This window comes from Dromiciops gliroides, chromosome 4 (genome assembly GCF_019393635.1).
Source record: "Dromiciops gliroides isolate mDroGli1 chromosome 4, mDroGli1.pri, whole genome shotgun sequence".
NCBI lineage: Eukaryota > Metazoa > Chordata > Mammalia > Microbiotheria > Microbiotheriidae > Dromiciops > Dromiciops gliroides.
The window spans coordinates 364,618,137-364,638,667 of record NC_057864.1 but is presented as its reverse complement, the minus strand read 5'-3'; the positions used below and the strand labels follow the sequence as shown (position 1 = coordinate 364,638,667).

The 20,531-nt window shown below is 37.0% G+C and overlaps 1 protein-coding gene across 1 annotated transcript in view; it reads right to left on the bottom strand.

Annotated features, from left to right (window-relative positions):
• LAMA2 (laminin subunit alpha 2) overlaps positions 1 to 20,531 on the bottom strand; it is an 804,877-nt gene that overhangs the window by 290,428 nt on the left and 493,918 nt on the right. The window contains 1 exon segment of the mRNA XM_044002871.1: positions 11,643 to 11,770. Within this exon segment, the coding sequence (XP_043858806.1) occupies positions 11,643 to 11,770 (128 nt within the window).

The window sequence follows — 20,531 nt, the reverse complement described above, 5'->3', positions numbered from 1 at the left end:
GATATACTCAGTCTATTCCAGTACCAACTGGAATCTCTGAGTGCTACTAGAAAGCTACACAAGCTTCATTGACAATTGTAAACAGCTATACTGAAAAATGAATAATCAGATATTTCATTGGACACGTGAGCACATGTGTAGGCACAGAATGCATTCCATCTATACCTCCTTCTCCTGTGCAATTTCTTGTCTATGCCCTCCCATAAATCCTTCACAAGGCTCCATTCAGTGTATTGGTTGTCTTTCTCTAGATCTGTAGACTTTGAGTGGGAACAGATGAAGCACACAGATTTTTCATTGGTTATTTCTCACTCCCATTATGTGATTGTCCCATCTCCCTTTCTGGTCATATATATTTCCAATCTTTAACTTCAATTTTCCTGCATATTTCTTCATTGGTAACATACTGAAGTTTATTAATAGTCACCATATGCTTTCAGTGATATGCACATTTAATTCTTTGGGGCCTGTGGTATTTCCTGCTTTGGAGTCACATATAGCACTACCAGGTATCTATTAGTATTAAAAAGATGGCCCTTTACTGTAGAAACAACAGTTTAGAATATTAAGAGGACTGCTGAACTTCCAGAGACAATTCAGCCCACTAGTCTTTTCCCATGAATTCTTGTCTGAGTTCATTGGCTCTCCACTGAGACTAAGAAATACATACTTATGGACCAGTTGAATGAACTGTCCATCAAATTCCTTATCACAGTCTAGACAACAAGTGTTCTTCATTATTTGCTTTTCCTGTGTGACCAGTTAGATAAAATATTTTGGAATAATTAGAAACCTCATTCAGAAGCTTCCACAATATTCTGGGGCACATTGTCACCTGAAAATAGAAACATCCAGGGAACCTTAGCATCTATCACGAATCACTCTTCCATTTGTATTCTGCTATTTGGACATTTTTCATGACGATGGTGAACGCCTTTTATGAGCATGTATTTCCTTGTTTTATTTCACATTTGATATTTATAAGCAGTTATCAAACAAATTTATCTCTGTGGTGTCTCTCGAGGAAGTATTTATGACTTTAAAATGGACATGTGAGACACTTTGTTGGAGAAGGGCCGTTAAGATGGAGTTTTTGCTCTGCTTGATTTTTTTTTTTAGATTCTTTAGATTTTTTAAGATTCAAGAACTAGGAAGCATAGTGTGATTTTGCATTCTTCCCACCTTTCAGTTAGTTGTATGACAAAAGATGTGGTCTGCTCAATTATATAGTTTGTAAAATACTGCCTGTTCCCTTTCTCATACCTTCATCAAAGATGACCTTTAGGTATACTCCCCAAATATATACTTTATTTTTTAATTTTTAATTTTTTTTTTAAGTGAGGCAATTGGGGTTAAGTGACTTGCCCAGGGTCACACAGCTAGTAAGTGTTAAGTGTCTGAGGCCAGATTTGAACTCAGGTACTCCTGACTTCAGGGCCGGTGCTTTATCCACTGTGCCACCTAGCTGCCCCTCCAAATATATATTTTTACCATATCTTGAGAACTGAAATCTCAACGGACTCAAAAACTGTGCTTATTCCATCACAGATTTTGTCTGGTTAGACTTCGTCCATAGAGTCCAGTGGCTGTTCTCATCTTTGCTTTCTTTTCCAGTATTTCTGCTTCCTTGTCCAGTGTATCAGTATTAATTAGAGTCCATATACATGGTGACTCCATTGTCATTGATGGAGACAGTAGTTGTAATAATTTTGAAAGATTGATTCCATTTTTAATTTGTTTATAGTACTCTTTTCCATTTTCATCCACAAATACTTTTGAGATGATAATGACTTAATTGGATCTCCTACCATTCTTTCTTTAATGTTTTTGTCCTTCTACTGCTACCTGCACTTTAGAAGATGGCACTACTTATAATCTGCCTTCAACCACTTGCATATGATGTAATTGCCAAATTTATATTTTAAATCAATGTTGCCCTGAGTTGTCAAATCTTTACCTGGTAAAAATATCAAGTTTTTCATTAGTGATAGTTTCTTTTAAGGTGTGTTTTCTTGTTGCCTATTTTCATTTTTTTTTACTCAACAGCAAGTTTACATAGGCTATGTTGGAGTTATTTTAATTTCATACTATATAATTTTCTCATTTTTATTCTTCTAATTTGGTATTGATTTTGTTCTTTGCTTTGACAAGTCAGTGGCCAGACTGTGCACAGCTGATTCAGGAATAATTCCTATAGCACTAACCAGTCATTTCCTATTTGTTAAATTAGAATTCATTTCACTTTTATGATGTCATTAGATTATCACTATGTCTAGCCTTTCTTGTCCATCTTGAAGAAAGTATTCATGGTATATAAGCCTCCACTTTTTTTTTTGCAGGGCAATTTGGGTTAAGTGACTTGCCCAGGGTCACATAGCTAGTAAGTCTTAAATGTCTGAGGTTGGATTTGAACTCAGGTCCTCCCGAATCCAGGGCTGCTGCTCTATCTACTACACTACCTAGCTGCCGCAAAGCCTTCACTTTTAAAAAATTTTATTTTATTTTATTTTTGTGGGACAATGAGGGTTAAGTGACTTGCCCAGGGTCACACAGCTAGGAAGTGTCAAGTGTCTGAGGCTGGGTTTGAACTCAGGTCCTCCTGAATCCAGGGCCAGTGCTTTATCCACTGTGCCACCTAGCTGCCCCCTAAAAACCTCCACTTTTGAGGGGATGCAATCTGCCAACTGCTTCTATAGGTGCTGTGGCCTCTGTCTCCTCAGCACCCACAGACACAGAAGATCCAGAAAATAAAGTTCTCATCACCAAGATCTTGATGTTTCCTATGATGCAACATTAAAGATGGATATGGTTTTATTCATGGAAAGAAGGTGCGCTACCCTATGATTTGCTGATGCACCCTAAGGACAATAAGACCCAACTATCTGACCGGCAGCTGAAATCTCTCTTATAATTATCTCCCCATTAGAATGGGATTTCCATGAGAGCAGAGATCTCACTTTTTTATTTGTATCTTCAACACTTAGCACAGTGCTCAGTAAGCACTCGATAATTGATTTTTCCTTCATCTATTCAGCTTCTATGTAGTCTGGAACTCCTTAGTTTCTTTCTTGTGGACCCTATCAATCAATCAGTAAACATTTATTAAACACCTATGACATACCTTGCACTCTAAGCACTGGGGATACAAAAGAGGCAAAAAACAGTCCTTGTCCACAAGGAGCTTAGTTTGATGGAGGCAATATGCCACACACACACACACACACACACACACACACACAGCAAGCAAAATATCCAGGATAAATGGGAAATAGTGAACAGAAGGAAGGCACTAGAATTAATAGGGGTTGGGGAATGTTTCTTGTAGAAGGAGGGATTTTAGTTGGTATTTAAATGAAGCCAGAGAGTTCAGTAGAGAGCAGAGGATTGAGGACATTTCTAGGCATGAGAGATAGCCAGAGAAAATGCCAGAGAAAAGCGGTGTAGTGTCTGGTTCATGAATAACCCCAGGAGGCCAATGATAGTGTGGCAAAAAGTGTGTGTTGGGGAGGAAGGTGTAAGAAGACTGAAAAGGGCGCAGGAACTTGGACTGTGGCATCCAATGCCACACATGGTTTAAGAAGCATTCATTCATATGGGGGCAGCGAGGTGGCACAGTGGATAAAGCACCAGCCCTGGATTCAGGAGGACCTGAGTTCAAATCCTGCCTTTGACCCTTGACACTTACCAGTTGTGTGACCCTGGGCAAGTCACTTGACCCTAATTGCCTCACCAAAAAAAAAAAAAAAATAGAAGCATTCATATGGTGAGAAAGGGGATGGAGTATATTTCCAGTAAAGTGGCAATTATCATTCTAATTCTCAGCAGTAGTTTCAAGATACTGATGTATCTTTTGCCTGAGCACAAGCTGTTGTATTCATGGAGATAAATAGTAGGCAGGATGGGGGGGGTAGGGGTGGAAAGAGGGTTTTCTTCCTAACTCAATGTCAGAATTGCTGTCATTTCCTGATTTTAAAGGGAGAATTTAACCTGAATATACACAGGCTCCAATAATGAAAGTTGTCTCTATATGTTCTTCTAAACTTAGTCTATAGTTGAGGTGTTTGAATCATGTGAAATCTGAGTTCAATTCCCACCCCCGAGTAGTTATCAGTCAACAAGCATTTATTAAGTACCTCCAGGTACTGTACAGCATGCTGGGGGATATTTAAATTATATCATGGAAGAGATCATGGACAAAGAAGGGTGATATTAAAAATAGAATTAGATACATTACAATTTGGCCATCAGAATTTGCAGGGATAAAGACAGCTTTTATATAGAAGGCAGCATTTGAACTGTCTTTTTTTTTTTTTTTTGGTGAGGCAGTTGGGGTGAAGAGACTTGCCCAGGGTCACACAGCTAGTAAGTGTCAAGTGTCTGAGTCTGGATTTGAACTCAGGTCCTCCTGAATCCAGGGCTGATGCTCTATCCACTGTGCCACCTAGCTGCCCCTGAACTGAGTCTTGAAAGGAAACTTGGGGTTCTAAGAGGTTGAGGTGAGAAGACAATACATATAAGGTATGGGGAGATGGGAGTGTTAAGAAGGAGGAACAACAAGAGACCCAATTTTGCTAATTTGTGAATTGTGGGAAGGGGACTACTATGTAATATATGTACAAAGATAGACTGAAGTTAAGTTATAAACAACTTTAAATGCCAAAAGGAGGAATTTATACTTTGTGCTAGAAATGCTAGGGAGCCACTGGGGCTTTATTGAGTTGGAGAATGTCATGATCATACCTGGGCTTAAGGAAAATAATTCTGCCATCTTTGTAGAGGATAGATTGTAGTAGAGAAAGACAGAAGAACTAGAAATCTACTGCAATACCAAAGGTGAGAAGTGAGGTGGGGGTGAACTATGGTGATGGTCGATTCAGTAGAAAGTGGCAGATGTTGTGGCAGAAGAAGGTGTTAGAAGAAACAAGATGTGGCAACTGATTAGAAATGTATTGTGATAGTGAAGAGTCAAGGATGACACGGATGCTTCAAACTTGTATGAATGGATGAATGGTCTGGCCCTCAGAAGAAGTAGGCAAGAATGAAAGAGGGGAGATTAGGGGAAAAGGCAGGTTCTGTTTTAGACCTATTGAATTAGAGATGCCTCCAGGAAGCCAATTTGAAATGTCCAATAGGCAGTTGGTGACATAGGAGTGGAGTCACCTTAGCTATCTGAATGTGGTTCACTTAAATGTTTGGGCATCACTTTCCTTATCTATAAAATTGGGATAATGATACTTATAATGCCTAGCTCACATGTTTGTTGTAAAGCTCAAGGATGGGGGCAGTTAGGTGGCACAGTCGACAAAGTACCAGCCCTGGATTCAGGAAGACCGGAGTTCAAATCTGGCCTCAGACACTTGACAATTACTAGCTGTGTGACCCTGGGCAAGTCACTTAACCCTCATTGCCCTGCAAAAAAAAAAAAAAAAGAATCATTTTGGCAACTGTGTGGAAGAGAAATTGGAAAGGGAAGAGACTTCTTGGTCATTGCCTGGCAAAAAAGCACAAGGATAACATTTATAACGTGGATATAACATTTATAACATGGCTAACATTATTTAAGATGCTAGCATCTTAAAGTATCATGTAATACACTCTAGAAAAAGCACTGGATTATGCCTTGTCTCCAACAAACACTCTATGCTTTCTTTTCAATTTTTGCCGATTTTATTCCTTATACTTGGAATTCTGAACTGTACCCCTTCAACCTTCAGCATTTCCTCCATTTAGTGTTCCTTGATAGTCTTTAGTCAACAATGACCTTTGCCCCCTTACATTTCACACAATACTCTCATATATTCATTTATAATTTTGCATATGTTACATAATTCCTATTGGATTATAAACTCCATGCGTACTAATACTCCATAGGTACCATCTTTCTAGGCAAACATTCTATCTGACCTAGTTCCTTTAGCAGTGATTTAGGCATTTGGGGAAGCAGTGTGCCACATTATGTGGAGTGTCTGACCTATACATAGGTTCAAATCTCACCTTACATACTTATTCTGGGCAAGTCACTTAAATGCTCTCAGCCGTGGTTATCTTATTAGGAAAATAATACAAGCATTATTAAATGCTTATAGCTTTTTCTTGTTGAAAAGACTAAATATGATAATGTATAAAATTCTTTGCAAACTTTAAAAGCTCTTGTCAGCTCTTCTGAATGTTTAACTTGAATGGAATTGTTTTTGTCACTTCTATGGCATTCACATGTTGCCAAAACAAAATAACAATAAAATATTTTCATCCTATTTAGTAATGGTCATAAAGACATGGTAAATGTGTTAGAGGATTGGGATTTGAATCCTGACCCTGCAAATTAAAAGCTTTATGAGCTTGTAAGTCACTTGACATTTCTGAGTCATTTGGATCAAATGATCTCAGAGGTTCTTTTCAGCTCCAAGTCTATGAGCCTGGGTGTGTTTCTTTTAAAAGATGAAGAAACTGAAGTCCAGGGGATGAAGTCATTGGCCCAAGGTCACAGACTGACTTAGTGGCAAAGCTAAGACTAGAATTTGGTTCCCAAACTTCTAGGAAAGGGATATTTCCATAATCACTTTACTGCTACTAAAATATTTATGGAATGCTATTAGTGAAGTATATTTCAGATTCCTAATTACTTTTCATAGGAAACTGTAAAGCATTCTATAAGAATTAAAACCCTCTAGGAAAGGGTCTGGTTTGCCACAATTTACAAAAACAAAATTACATCAACTCCTATTTGTAAATTTTTTTACACATTTCCAAACTATAAACACTTACAAAATCTTCCTGCTGTCTGTCTGAGTAGAGGGGTAGGCATTATCTTCATTTTACAACTGAGGAAGAGGAGACTCCTAGGCGGGATAGACAGGAATCCAGGTCCTCATTCCACTATTCCTAATGTTTGGCCTCAACTAGTGATGAGAAATAACCCATTTCAAGCTTTTGCAAATATGAAAATTGGACAGGATGCATTTAGACAAAACCACTCAGCCTAGGAAATCTTCTCTGCTCTAAAGAAACCGAAAAACCACTCCCCCTACTACTGAAATTGTAGTCATCTCCAGGGTGGAATATGACATTTCCCTAGCAGTGAAAATAATAATACTCACAGAGGGAGAAAGAAAGGAGATAATCATGAATGAGGATAATTTCCCCAGTGAATTTAAGCTAGAAAATGGAGTGACTTTGACTTTGGATTTGGCCAGAATATGCCGCTCACTGTGCTGGGACAGGAAGAGGCAGAGCAGGGTGATTGCTGGTGATTACATAGCCATTCCAGAGAAGTGTCACTTAATGCTCGTTGGCAAGCTCAGGGGGAAAGAGTGCCACTTCCTGGATTACCAGCTAAAATGCCATATAGGACTCAGGAGTTGCTGGCCCAGAAGGCACTTTCTTCAAATGTTGAAAAGTAACAGGTGGCACCTTCATGGATTTTGGTGTGACGCCAAATTGTGAAGGATTGGCCAACTCCCCACTCTGCCCTGATCTACAAGTAAATGATAAGGCCAGGGGAGAGAGGTATCTTGCATGTATAAAATGGTATTTTTTTTTGTAGCAACAGAATTTTGTTTTTTCTATCAAGGTTGATACCTATATGGCCCAAATATCTTTTTATCTCTTCACTATGGCTTGAAATGAATAATGATAATAGCTGACAATCAGTATAGTGCATTAAGAGTTGCAAAATGCTTTCTATAATTTGTTGCTTCACAACAGTTCTGTGAGGTAGGTACAATAAGTACAGTTCCCATTTTACAGATGAGGAGACATAGATTCAGAAGTAATGACCTGGCCACGTAACGTAGCTAGGAAGTATAATTGAAGGATTACTGTGTGTCTGGGACCATTCTGGCTAGCTGTGTCCATTATAATTCCTTATAATATATAGCTATCATTATCTACCCTATATACCATTCTATGTTCAATCACATTCTGAACTTATAGGATCATATCATTTTGCCTGAGAGGACTTTGAGATCATTTAGTTCAATTCACTCATTTAACAGATGAAGAAACTGAGTCCCAGGAAGGTTAAATTACATCACAGTCATGCTCAATGGCAAATTAAAACCCATGTTATCTGACTCCAAACTCAGCTTCAAAGGCCAGGGGAATTGTCCTCTCCCTAAAATCATGATCTTGCACAATTAATGAGTACTCAAAGAAATCCTTGGTTTAAAGCATCAAGGGAATGGTTATTCTTATATTAAAGGTCGAGGACTTTGTGACTCTTCTATTCTATACTCAAGCTGTATGAATTTGAACATTTAGTAAAAAGAGAAAACCTGAGTGTTTTTTCCTACCCAGACAACTATGTGGCACAGTAGATAGATAAATGGACTTGGAGACCATGAATTCTAGGTTCCGATCCTGTCGTGGATAGTTATGAAAAACGAGAATAATAATAGCACCTACTTTGTAGGGTGTTCTAGTGAGGATCAAACAATACAATACACGAAAAACACTGTACAAACCTTAAACCACTGTGTAAATGCTAGTTGCTAATGTTGTTGATATTATTATTACGTAATGTTAAATATTCAGATAGTTTAATATCCACATTTGGTACCAAGCTCTTGTAATTCTGTTTCTTTGAAGTTGTAAATATAGTATTTTTATTTATTTCTACAGTAGATACACATCACCTAGGAGAGGGCTGGGCAAATAGTGGATACTTTTAAATGAATGATGCAGATGATACATGTGTGAGTATGTGACCAGGGTTTTGCTTTGAGCATGCCCAAATCATCTAAGATGGAGGGACCAGCTTCTGGATGTGCAAAGCCAAGCCCTGATTACATGTGAATCTGAAATATTATGTCTTTGACTATATATTTATTTTCCAATAGTTATAACTCAACAAATCCCCGTATATGTGTGTATGATTTATATAGCAATATTATCTAAGAAATTTGGAACCAAAATGTTTTTGATTTCTATGATTTATGATCATGGATTAAACACATAAATCACCATGGGAAATCTATTACCAAACAGTATACATATAATCAGAGGTTGCAACAATTTTCCAACCTTTTGACCAAACTGTGACAACTTCTGTTTCTCTATTGTCTGGTCTATGCATGAAATGGGAAAACTTTGCATTTCTCAAAGCTTGAAATTCAGGTTATAGTAGTAATGGTGCAAAAGGAATAGTTTTAAAGAGAATAGTTTTCCTTATTTATTACATTTTCTCATTTATTTCATTTAATTGGTTTTTAAAAAAAACCCTTTCCATACTCTTAGATTCTCATATGCAAATAAGAATCTACACAATAGCAACGTTCTAAGCATTTTTAATTAAAATACTTCTTACAATTGTATCACATAATTCCTAAGACCCATTGTGTTAGGCTGTAATAATTTATAAGCTTATTTTTTTTTTTGGCGGGGCAATGAGTGTTAAGTGGCTTGCCCAAGGTCACACAACTAATAAGTGTCAAGTGTCTGAGGCTGAATTTGAACTCAGGTCCTCTTGAATCCAGGGCTGGTGCTTTATCCACTGTGCCACCTAGCTGCCCTTAATAATTTATAAACTTAACCTTTTTTTTTTCATTTACAGATTGAAAATGTTACTCATATCCTCCCTTTTTATTTTAGAAATGTGTGATGTTTATTCATATATATTTAAAGAGTTGTTCCTTACTCTCACAGTTCCACTGGGGAAAATGAAAGTCAATTCAACAAAGAAAGGTCATATAGTGGACAGAATTCTTTAGAGTCAAGAAGACCCTGGAATCCTACCTCAGACACATTAGCCTAAGTGATACTGGGCAACTCATTTAATACCTCAGCTTCTGTTCTCTCATTTGTAAAATGAGACCAATAAGTAAAAGCACTGGTATATCACGGGGTAATACAAGCAAAGTGCTGTGTAACCTTTGAATTGCTATGTTAAGCAGCTGAGATCATCAATAGATCTAATATAGCTAATATTTGCCTCACAGTGTAATTGTGAGGGTAAAATGGAACAATTATAAAATACCTTACAATGTATACAGTATTTCTTCTCCTCCTCCTCCTCTTCCTCCTTCCCCTCCTTATTATTATACATCGGCTATATGTATACAGGAAAGGTCTTGTGCTAGTCATTGAGAGGGATACAGCAGAATGTAGCTTTAAGGCAGGGAGTGTCTTCCATTTTGTATCTGTATCCTTAGTGCCTAGCACTGAGCCTTGCACAAAGCAAGTGCTCAATAAACGGTTGTTGATGCTATAGGCTGTGAACCCCTCAGATTAAAAAAAAAAAACCACAAAACCAACATATGAAATAAATTGAATAAATTACAGTGCCAAGTAGCATGCATACCAGTATTATTTTAATTTCTATCATTGCTGAGGTGAATTCCTTCAAAAGTGATCCAGTATGAGAAAGGATACACCAAATTAAAAAATGATTACTCTGGGGCAGTTAGATAGTGTAGTGGTTAAAGCACCGGCCCTGGATTCAGGAGGACCTGAGTTCAAATCCGGCCTCAGACACTTGACATTTACTAGCTTTGTGACCCTGGGCAAGTCACTTAACCCTCATTGCCTGCAAAAACAAAAACAAAAACAAAAACAAAAACAAAAACAAAAACAAAAAACGAGTACTACTCAGAAAAAGAAACACAATCCCTCTTAGCATTGTTGTGCTGGAAGGATTGAGCTTGCCATGCTACCTAAATAAAGAGGCATTAGAAATCATCTATCAGTGGCCCAAGAAGTATAAGGGTAACCTGGAGGAACAATTTTTAAAAAATCATTTTTCTAGACATGCCCCAAATCCTTTGATGAGAAATGGTGGATATGATGATACCTAGGGGTCCTTAACCTATAATCTGAGAACGTGTTGTTACTGTTATTGTTTTAATATTATGATAACTGCACTTCAATATAATTGGCTTCCTTTGTACTCCTAAGTATTTTATTTTATGTATTTAACATGCTATTCTGAGAAGGGCTCCATTGGCTTCACCAGATGTACCATGTGTTCATAACACAAAACCAATTAGGAATCTCTGTGAGAGATACTAATAATTAGATTTTAAAAATGAGAAATAAAGGCATTTGAGTAAATGTTATTCACAACAGACCAACTCATGCTATTTCTTCTGTAATAGGTGGTCATTTTAATCTTTAACTGGATACACTGAGTGAAGTTTGATTTCAAGGTTGTTCTTTCCAGACCAGAAAATATACTAGTGGTGGTGATGTAAATAAACATGGAAAGTGTTTCTCACAAACCATAAGTTCAGAAACAATCTATAGTGAAGTATTTTACAGCCAAAATTCTTTTTATCAGGTAAACTCAGATGAAAAACTGAGCTACAATTTAGATGCTTTAGAAATACATATTGATTTTCTTTAGAAATGAATGTGCTATTTTGAAATAGATTAATAACAACTTAAAGGCAATTGAGTATTTCTTAAAATATTAAAGATGAAAAATAAATTAAGAATTATAAGTTCATTTTTTAATTATCAAAGTAATATTTTTAAAACAAAAAGGCACAATTCATTTATACATAGACAAAAAAGGGAACAGAATTTTTAAATGTTAACATTCCATTTCCCATTACACACACACACACACACACACACACACACACCAAACATAACACAATCTAGTAACCAGATCCAAAATAATGACATAGATAAGTCTTGTTACTTACTTATTAGATGGTATGTTTAATGGGCAGGCACAAGGCTGACAATCATCAGTGGTTCCTTTAGTTGGATCACCATAGAAACCAGAAAGGCATCTATTGCAAAACGGACCACCTGTGTGGTCTTTGCATCCCTGAGGGGGAAAAATATGTTAGAGTTCATAATTTGGGTGGCAAAAGTCATCAAAGTAGAGCTCCAAATGGATCCATTAAATCACCTATTCCCTACCCTGCCAGAGAAAAATTATCTTCTGTATTTAATGGTTAATATTTCTGCAGTAAAAACAGACATGAGAATTTATATTCAATTTGGAAATGATATTTTTTGTCATAATGATGCCTTTTACTTTAAAAATTATGTCAATTCATTTTCTTCCATTATACAAATTATCATTTTACTCAGTTTAGGGCATTCATGTTAAGGCAATGAATTGGTTAGAAGAGGTTTACTTGCATAAATATTTGAATAGAGTGTTTATTTAGATAATAATTGTATGTTCCAATGATGATTTTACTTATGTTTAGGCAGTTAGGTGGTACAGTGGAAAGAGCTCTGGCCCTGGAAGTCAGGAAGATCTGAATTCAAATCCAGTCTTAGACACTTACTAGCTATATGAACCTGAGCAAATTACTACCTAAGCTTGCCTCAGCTTCCTTATCTATAAAATGGGGACAATGATAACACACAGGATAGAATTGTTCTGAGGATCTAATGAGTTATTTGTAAAGTACTTTGTAAACTTGACAGTGCTATAAATGTTAATTGTTATAATTATTAGTATTGGTAATATATTTCTTTTTTAGGGCAGGTAGGTGGTATAATGGGTAGAATACTGGACTTAGCATCATGAAGATTTATCTTCATGAGTTCACATCTGGCTTCAGACACTTACTATCTTTGTGATCCTAGGCAAATCCCTTAATCCAGTTTGCCTCAATTTCCTCATCTGTAAAATATATTGGAGAAAGGAAATGGCAAATCACTCCAGTATCTTTGCCAAGAATACCCCAGATGGGGTCAGGGAGAGTTGGACACAACTGAACGACGACAAAAAATATTTTTATTGACAATGGAAGATCAAACTACATGCCCATATAAAATAGATCTGTAGAGAAGTGGCACTTCATATTGCCTCTCTGAAAGTCAACAAGCATTTATAAAGTCCTAATTACATTCCAGGCCTGTGATAACTGTTGGAAGCATCACCATCTTTTTTTATCTTCAGTATGCTTATCTAATAATTCTTTAATTATTTATGGAATTCTTTACTATACTGAAGAAGGAAAAGAAAATTTTACATGAGGAATTTACTTGAGGAAACAGAAAAATTTAGATGCTTATGAAAAATAAGGTGGTGAAGGTGGTGATGTGTAAAGAATGATGGAATATTAGAGTCAGGACATGGCAGAGTTCTGTGAATTTTGTGAAGAAGACAACGTTGTTGGTTCAATTCTGGCAGGAATTTATGGCTTTCTGTGTTATTTGAGGTTATTTATTTTAGAATCTGGATAAATCCTATGAAGAAATAAGAATGTTGAACATTTTTAGTGGAGTTCAATATGTGTGAGTTTTTTTATAACAGTCTTCAAGATGAGGTCACTAATGTACTAATTTTTCAAGGTAGTATAATTTCTAAGGTTAAAAACATCTTTTAAAAATTTAATGCCTTATTTGGAGGTTCCCTCCAAAGTTAAACGACAGTGCTACATAATAAATTGTGTTTAGATTAAGGTTGACAGCACCTCAATATTTAATTGGACTATATGGGTCTAGAAACACCTCTGACATTGAAACTGTCTGGGTGTTTAGGAGACAGAAATGCTGTCTACTATTTGTAGTGTTGAAAAGCCATCCTTGACTCATTCGTCTCCAGGCTTAGGTTGGGAATTTATGGCTCATGGTTCATTGGGCACAGCATAATGAAAATGGGCAGAGGTGGGAGAAGCTTTTTCCTTTTATATTTGTTCCCTTTTCCCTCCTCTTCAAGTGTTCAAAATTAGCCCTTATGTCTAGAGCAAGGGCCAATACACTACGAGAGAATAGCCGCTTAGGTACATCATTATTAGGCTATATTTTGAAGAGGTGTATTATATTTTATCTTTAAATCTATACACACATATTTTTAATTCATACTAGAGATATTTCATACCAACTTCATCTCTATTGGTTCACACAGTTTATTTATGTGGCTTGTTTGTATTAAGGTAACTAAGTCCAGATAATCATCAATAAGCATTTATTCAATGACTTGCCATAGGATTGGCACTGGGCATCTAAAAACGACCACGAGAGAAATTCTGCCATTGAGGAGTTTGTGTTCTTCCAGGGGAAAAACATCATACATTAAGAATTGGATTTTTAAAAATTTTATGCAAAGTAATTTTTATACATGGTGGGTAACACTAACATTTGATTTATCAGTAAACAATTTTTTTTTGGTGAGGCAATTGGGGTTAAGTGACGTGCCCAGGGTCACACAGCTAGTAAGTGTTAAGTGTCTGAGGCCAGATTTGAACTCAGGTCCTCCTGAATCCAGTACTGGTGCTCTATCCACTGTGCACCTAGCTGCCCCCAAGAGCCTAACTTCTTACACTGTGGGTTATGAGCCCATATAGGATCATGAACAATTTGGCAATAATAAAAGGTTATGTATACCTATTTTATATACTTATATACCCAGGGTCATGTAAAAATTTCTCGGGCAAAAAGGGGTCATGAATGAAAAAAGTTTAAGAAGCCCTGGTCTAGAAGATCAAGTAGGCCAATTGTGTGTGTGTGTGTGTGTGTGTAAAATATATAATCAGCCTCGAAAGACAGCTTGCAGCCAGATTGTAAGGGACTTTACAGAACAGAATTCAAGAGGGAACTACTGATGTTTCTTGAGCAGTTAGACCTGTGTTTTCAGAATACCAGTTTATTGTTGATGTAGAGGATGGGAGACTAGAGGGTAGAAACTGGATGCAAGGAAACTAATTAATTTCTAGTCTATTATAGTATTCCATCTGAAAAGTAAAGAGGACAGTTAAACATTTAGGTGGAGGGCAGTGGAATAGGGGTAACATCAAAGGAGAGGGGGCCCAGGGAAGCATTATGTAAAGCACTCTGAAGCTCTATCCTTTGAGCACTGGGGATTGGGATTAGTCAGACATGTGAGAGCTCCAGGCCCAAATATTATTTCTAAAAGTAATACTTTATTATATAATTAGATGACTCCATAGACAGGTACATACTCTTTAAAAGAGATGCAAGGGCAGCCAGGTGGCCCAGTGGATAAAGCACTGGCCCTGGATTCAAGAAGACTTGAGTTCAAATTTGGCCTCAGACACTTGACACTAGCTGTGTGACCCTGGGCTTAACCCCTATTACCCTGCCCCCTGCCCCCAAAAAAGAGATTTAGACCTAGTCTATGTTCAGGTATCCCTGCCCCCACCCACAGAATCATGGGCACAAATATGTTTCTTCATTTTTGAGGCATGATATTGAATTTATTCCTGAAAGTGGCTGTAGAGGGCATTTAGTCCAGCTCCCTTATTTTATAGCTGAGGAAAATCAGGCACCCAATGTTAAATAATTTGCCCAAGGTCATATGGGTAGTGAAAGAGCCAGGATTCAAATCCCAGGTCCTTTGACTTCAAATCCAACTTTCCTTGTACTTTACTATAACTGACAAATCAAAAAAGCACTTTCTAATGGGCTCTTTTGAAAAGCATTTTTGGACAGAAGAGTATTCCTTCTCTGCTTTTGTGGTTGTTCAGTCATTTCAGTTGTTTTTGACTCTTTATGACCCTATTTGGGGTTTTCTTGGCAAGGATACCAGAGTGGTTTGCCAGTTCCTTCTCCAGCTCATTTTACAGATGAGGAAACTGAGACAAAGAGGTTTAAGTGACTTGCCCAGGGGCACACAGATTGTAAGTATGTCAGGACAGATTTGAACTCAGTTCTTCCTGACTTCAGGTCCAGTGCTCTAGCTACCTAGCTGTCTCCTTTTCTCTGTTTAAGTAACCCATTTTAAGAAGTTAGTTGAAAACTTCCCTAATGGAGAGTCCCAGTTTATTATGTATCTTTTTCACTTCTAATTATGAAATTAGGTAAATGGAGACATAGCATATACCGACTTCTCAGATTCTCTGAATGCCATTTTATAGGCAATGGAGGTAATATTGAAACTATCTAAACAATTCAGTTTTCCTTGTGACTGCAGCAATAATATTGTGACCTGCTTCTACTGAAATAGACATCAATACTGGAAAAGAATGAATTGCTAACCAAACCTCAGGCAAAAGGCATTTCCAGATCTCACTAGACCTATCAAAATGTCCATCATGCATATCAATGGAAGAATGAGAAGTGATATTATCATCTTCCTGTGCAGATAGTTTGAGGCACTGAAAGCATCCTGAGTTACTTTGCAATAGTAGTTAAAATGATTTTTTCATATGGGCCTGATCTGGGCTTTGATGTTAAGTCATGAGTATATTTTAGTTCATTTCCAAACATATTTCAAAGGGGGAAAAAGCAGCCTATCAGTAAAATGTCTCTCTATCCCTGAAAAAGCCACCATGAATAATAATCAGAACCCAAAAGGCTGTGTAAATCTTGACAGTAAGAATACCTTTGATGTGAAACATTTCTTTTTCTGAGTACTCAAACATTGGTCTCTTTGTGGATCACACCAGAAATCTCATGATCCAAATTGAATCGCAGCATTTAGCTAGGGGGAATGAATTCTTTCTACCTTCATTTTACTTAAAGGGCACCTGAAAGTCATAAGAAAATATCTAGATGTACCATTCTTTGGTTTCTTTCTTTGTACATCATGTTCTATTTTCCTATGTATGCTAGACTTCCATCTCTCTTTAATTGTGAGTTTCCTTGGAGTTTACCCCTCTTCTAGGGGTAGCCAACTGTAGTGGCACTATCTAGTCATTGGTCTAGATCCCACCAAGAAAACTCTTGCCCTATTTTCTTTCTTTCTTTCTTTCTTTCTTTCTTTCTTTCTTTCTTTCTTTCTTTCTTTCTTTCTTTCTTTCTTTCTTTCTTTCTTTCTTTCTTTCTTTCTTTCTTTCTTCCTTCCTTCCTTCCTTCCTTCCTTCCTTCCTTCCTTCCTTCCTTCCTTCCTTCCTTCCTTCCTTCCTTCCTTTCTTTTTTTCCTTTTTTTTTTTGGTGGGGCAATGAGGGTTAAGTGACTTGCTCGGAGTCACACAGCTAGTAAGTGTCAAGTGTCTGAGGCTGGATTTGAACTCAGGTCCTCCTGAATCCAGGGCCACAGTGCTTTATCTACTGTGCCACCTAGCTGCCCTTGCCCTATTTTCTTGAGGAACACTTTCTCTTTCTAAAAAAAGGACTCTCACAATCTCTTAACTGGGAAATCTAATGGCTTTCTATCAGTTCTCATTCTACTTGATCAGTCTTCAGTTTTGATTTTGTTAATCATTTCTTTCTCCTAGTAGCTTTTGCTTCCCCTGACTTCCATGATACCACTCTTCTCTCTCTGTTCTCTTTCTATTTTTCTGATTATTTCTTTTTTCCTTTTTCTCTTTTTTCTTTTCTTTTCTTTTCTCTTCTCTTCTCTTTTCTTTCTTTTCCTTTCTTTCCTTTCTTTTTTTTTTCAGGGCAATGAGGGTTAAGTGACTTATCCAGGGTCATACAGCAATAAGTGTCAAGTGTCTGAGGTCAGATTTGAACTCAGATCTTCCTGAATCCAGGGCTGGTGCTTTATCCACTGCACCACCTAGCTGCCCTGATTATTTCTTTTCAATTTCTTTTCCTAGATCACCATTTACATCCTCCTCTCCCCAGCCCCCCACAAATTGTGCACATCCCTGAAAGCTTTGTATTGAGACCTCTTTTTTCTTGATATAACTGCCTTGATTATTTCATCTGTACCTAAAGGTTCAATTATCATAGCTATGTTAGCAATTCCTGAGTTATAAATGTAGCCCTAATCCTTTTCCTGAAATCCTAATACACCTTATTACCTACCTCCTGTTCTCTTCCCAGACATCTCAGCATCTCAAACTGAATATGTTCAAAATAAAACTCATTATTTTTCTCTCCCAAACCCATTCTCCCTTTGAACTTTTCTATTTTCATTGAGGGCACTACCCTTCCCCAGTTATGCCAGTATATCATTTTAAGGATAATAGATGTAGAGCTGGGAGAGATCTCAGAGGCCGTTTTGTTCATCTTCTTCCTTTTGTGATTAGGAAACTGAGAGCTAAAGATACTAATTGACATGCCCAAGGTCACTCAGGAAGAAGTGCTAAAATCAGAATTCAAACCCAGTTCCTCTGATTCTACCATTAGGGCTCAGAAATATTCTTCTCTCTTCTTTCTCCCTTAACCTCTCTATCCTACCAGATACCAAATATAACCTATCCCTAGTCTTTCTCACATGTCCCCTTCTCTTTATTTATACAGCCTCTACCCTAATTCAAGATATCACCTTGAGCCTAAACTTCCCCCATATAGCGTGTCTCTTCTCTAATACTCATCCTGTCTATAGCTGCTAAATTCATATTCCCCCCAAATCTAACCACATCATTCTCCTAAAATACACATTGGCTCCCTATTGCCTCTAGGATAAAATATAAACTTTTCAATACACACACACAAACATACATATATACATACACACAGACATACACATACACACATATATATATAAATATATATATATATATTTATATATATAAACACACACAAATATATACATGTGTGTGTGTGTGTGTGTGTGTGTGTGTATAAATTTCCCCCTTTATCCACAATCTCCAGTGTGGCCAAATTGAACTAGTAGTTACCTTCCATACTTTCATAGTCCATCCCCCACTTCCTTACCTTTGCACTAGTGTTCTCCCATGCCTGTAATGCACTACCTCTTTAATTCTACCTAATGGAATCCCTAGATGGCTTCCAAGCATAGCTTGGGTACCACCTCAAGTATTCTCAAGTCCTTTTCTGACCTCCCTCAGTTGTTATTACTTTTGTGACACTACTTTTGTATCCAACTTTGTATGTATATTCATGATCCCATTGCATCTCTCCAGTAGAATATCAGTTTCATGAGGCCCGGCATTCTTTCTTCTCTTTGCATCCTCTTGATGCTAGTAGGTGTTTAATATATTTGTGTTAAGTTATTCAACTTAATCTACCAGGAAGATTATATCTGAAGCAGACTATCTTCATGTACTCACTTTTGGAAGTGCTGAACCAGCTTTGCTTTTTCACTATTAACTAATCCCTTTCTAACTAATTCTACAAAGAATTTCTTGGAGTCAGCATTCTGGATTTGTTAATATAATACTTTTATTTCAGTGAGGCAGCATGGGGAGATAGACATATTACTGGGCTTAGAGTCAAGAGACCTGGGTTCAAATCATGACTCTGGAACTTACTAGTTTTGTGACAATAAGCAAGCAATGGCATCATGATTTTAGGGCTGGGAGGGAACTAAACCTTATCATTTTACAAATGGAGATACTGAGGCCTACAGAGGCCCAGGGACCTGTCCAGGTTCACACAGGTAATACATATGAATCAGGGTTCAAATCCACATACTCTGACTCCAGGTTGTAGTTTCCACTCTACCATGATCCTCTCTGAGCCTCACAATCCTCATCTATAAAATAGAGACAATTGTGGTTATACTAACTATATTAAGATGTGAGGAAGGTGCTTGCCCTGGAAACCTTGAAGTACTATAGAAATATTAGTAATTATAATTCTTTTTAGGTTAGAGATGGGTATTTCCTATTACATTTAAAGGTAAATCTTGGAATATTTTTCCTAAGGTGCATTTTAAAGACTTACAATATAATTAAAGTGAGAATGATTTAACGTTTCTATTCATGAAAAACTTACTGATCCACAAATTAAGAGGATCTTGTTTTACATCACAATGCAATTAAATATAATCTTGTATGGGGAGACATAGGAAGAGCATCAATAAGCCTGTATGCCAAATTACATTGCAAAACCTCTGAATTTTCCTTTTGGACTTTTCCCAGCAGTTTTTCTTTAAATGAGAGAGTAGGGGAAAAAATGGTAGAGAAAGAGAGAACATTAAGAAATACAGACAATACAGAGGCTGCCTGAAATTCTGCAGGGAAATGAGAGTATGATATCCTGCTAAATTGGCACTGGCTCAAATTGTGTTTCTGCAAGACTAATGAAATGAGAAATGTTGTTTCAAGCTTCATGCCATGTCAGACAATATAAAACTAAAATGCCCTTGAGTTAATCAGAGCAGTCTATTCAGTGTAATTCACCAAACCAAAAGGCTTCTTAGTGGGATAGAAAGAACTCTGTCCTGGGTAGAATTTTTCTGGATAATGGCATGGACTTAATTGTTGACTAAGTAGGCAGCTAGTGTGAATATACATTAGATTTTTGGAAGAAACCAACAACAACAAATTATGTTCCTTTGTATTTAGTTCAGTCTTCATGTTTTTAATAAAAACAACAAGATAACAACCAACACAGCAGACCCTAATTAAGCATATTTATCAATCTGGTTCATAAAAATACCACTGAGTAATGCCCCTCTCAGTGATTATATTTTCCTGTCACCATAGGGTGCAAGAGATGACTTACTACTTGAGGACTTACTATCACCAATTGAGGAAGGGAATGAAATCTTATATTTCAACCTTAGCGACATGTGTGTATATATGCATGCACACATACATATGCATGCATGTACATATGTGCACACAATAAAATGCATATGTACACGCATATATATGTATACATATATACAAACACATGAATACATATATACATGCATTCATACATACATACATACCAGTGTGTATATATGTGTGTGTGTATATACATATATATACACACACACACCTGTCATCACTCATGTCATCTACATTTGTTTATGCTGTTTC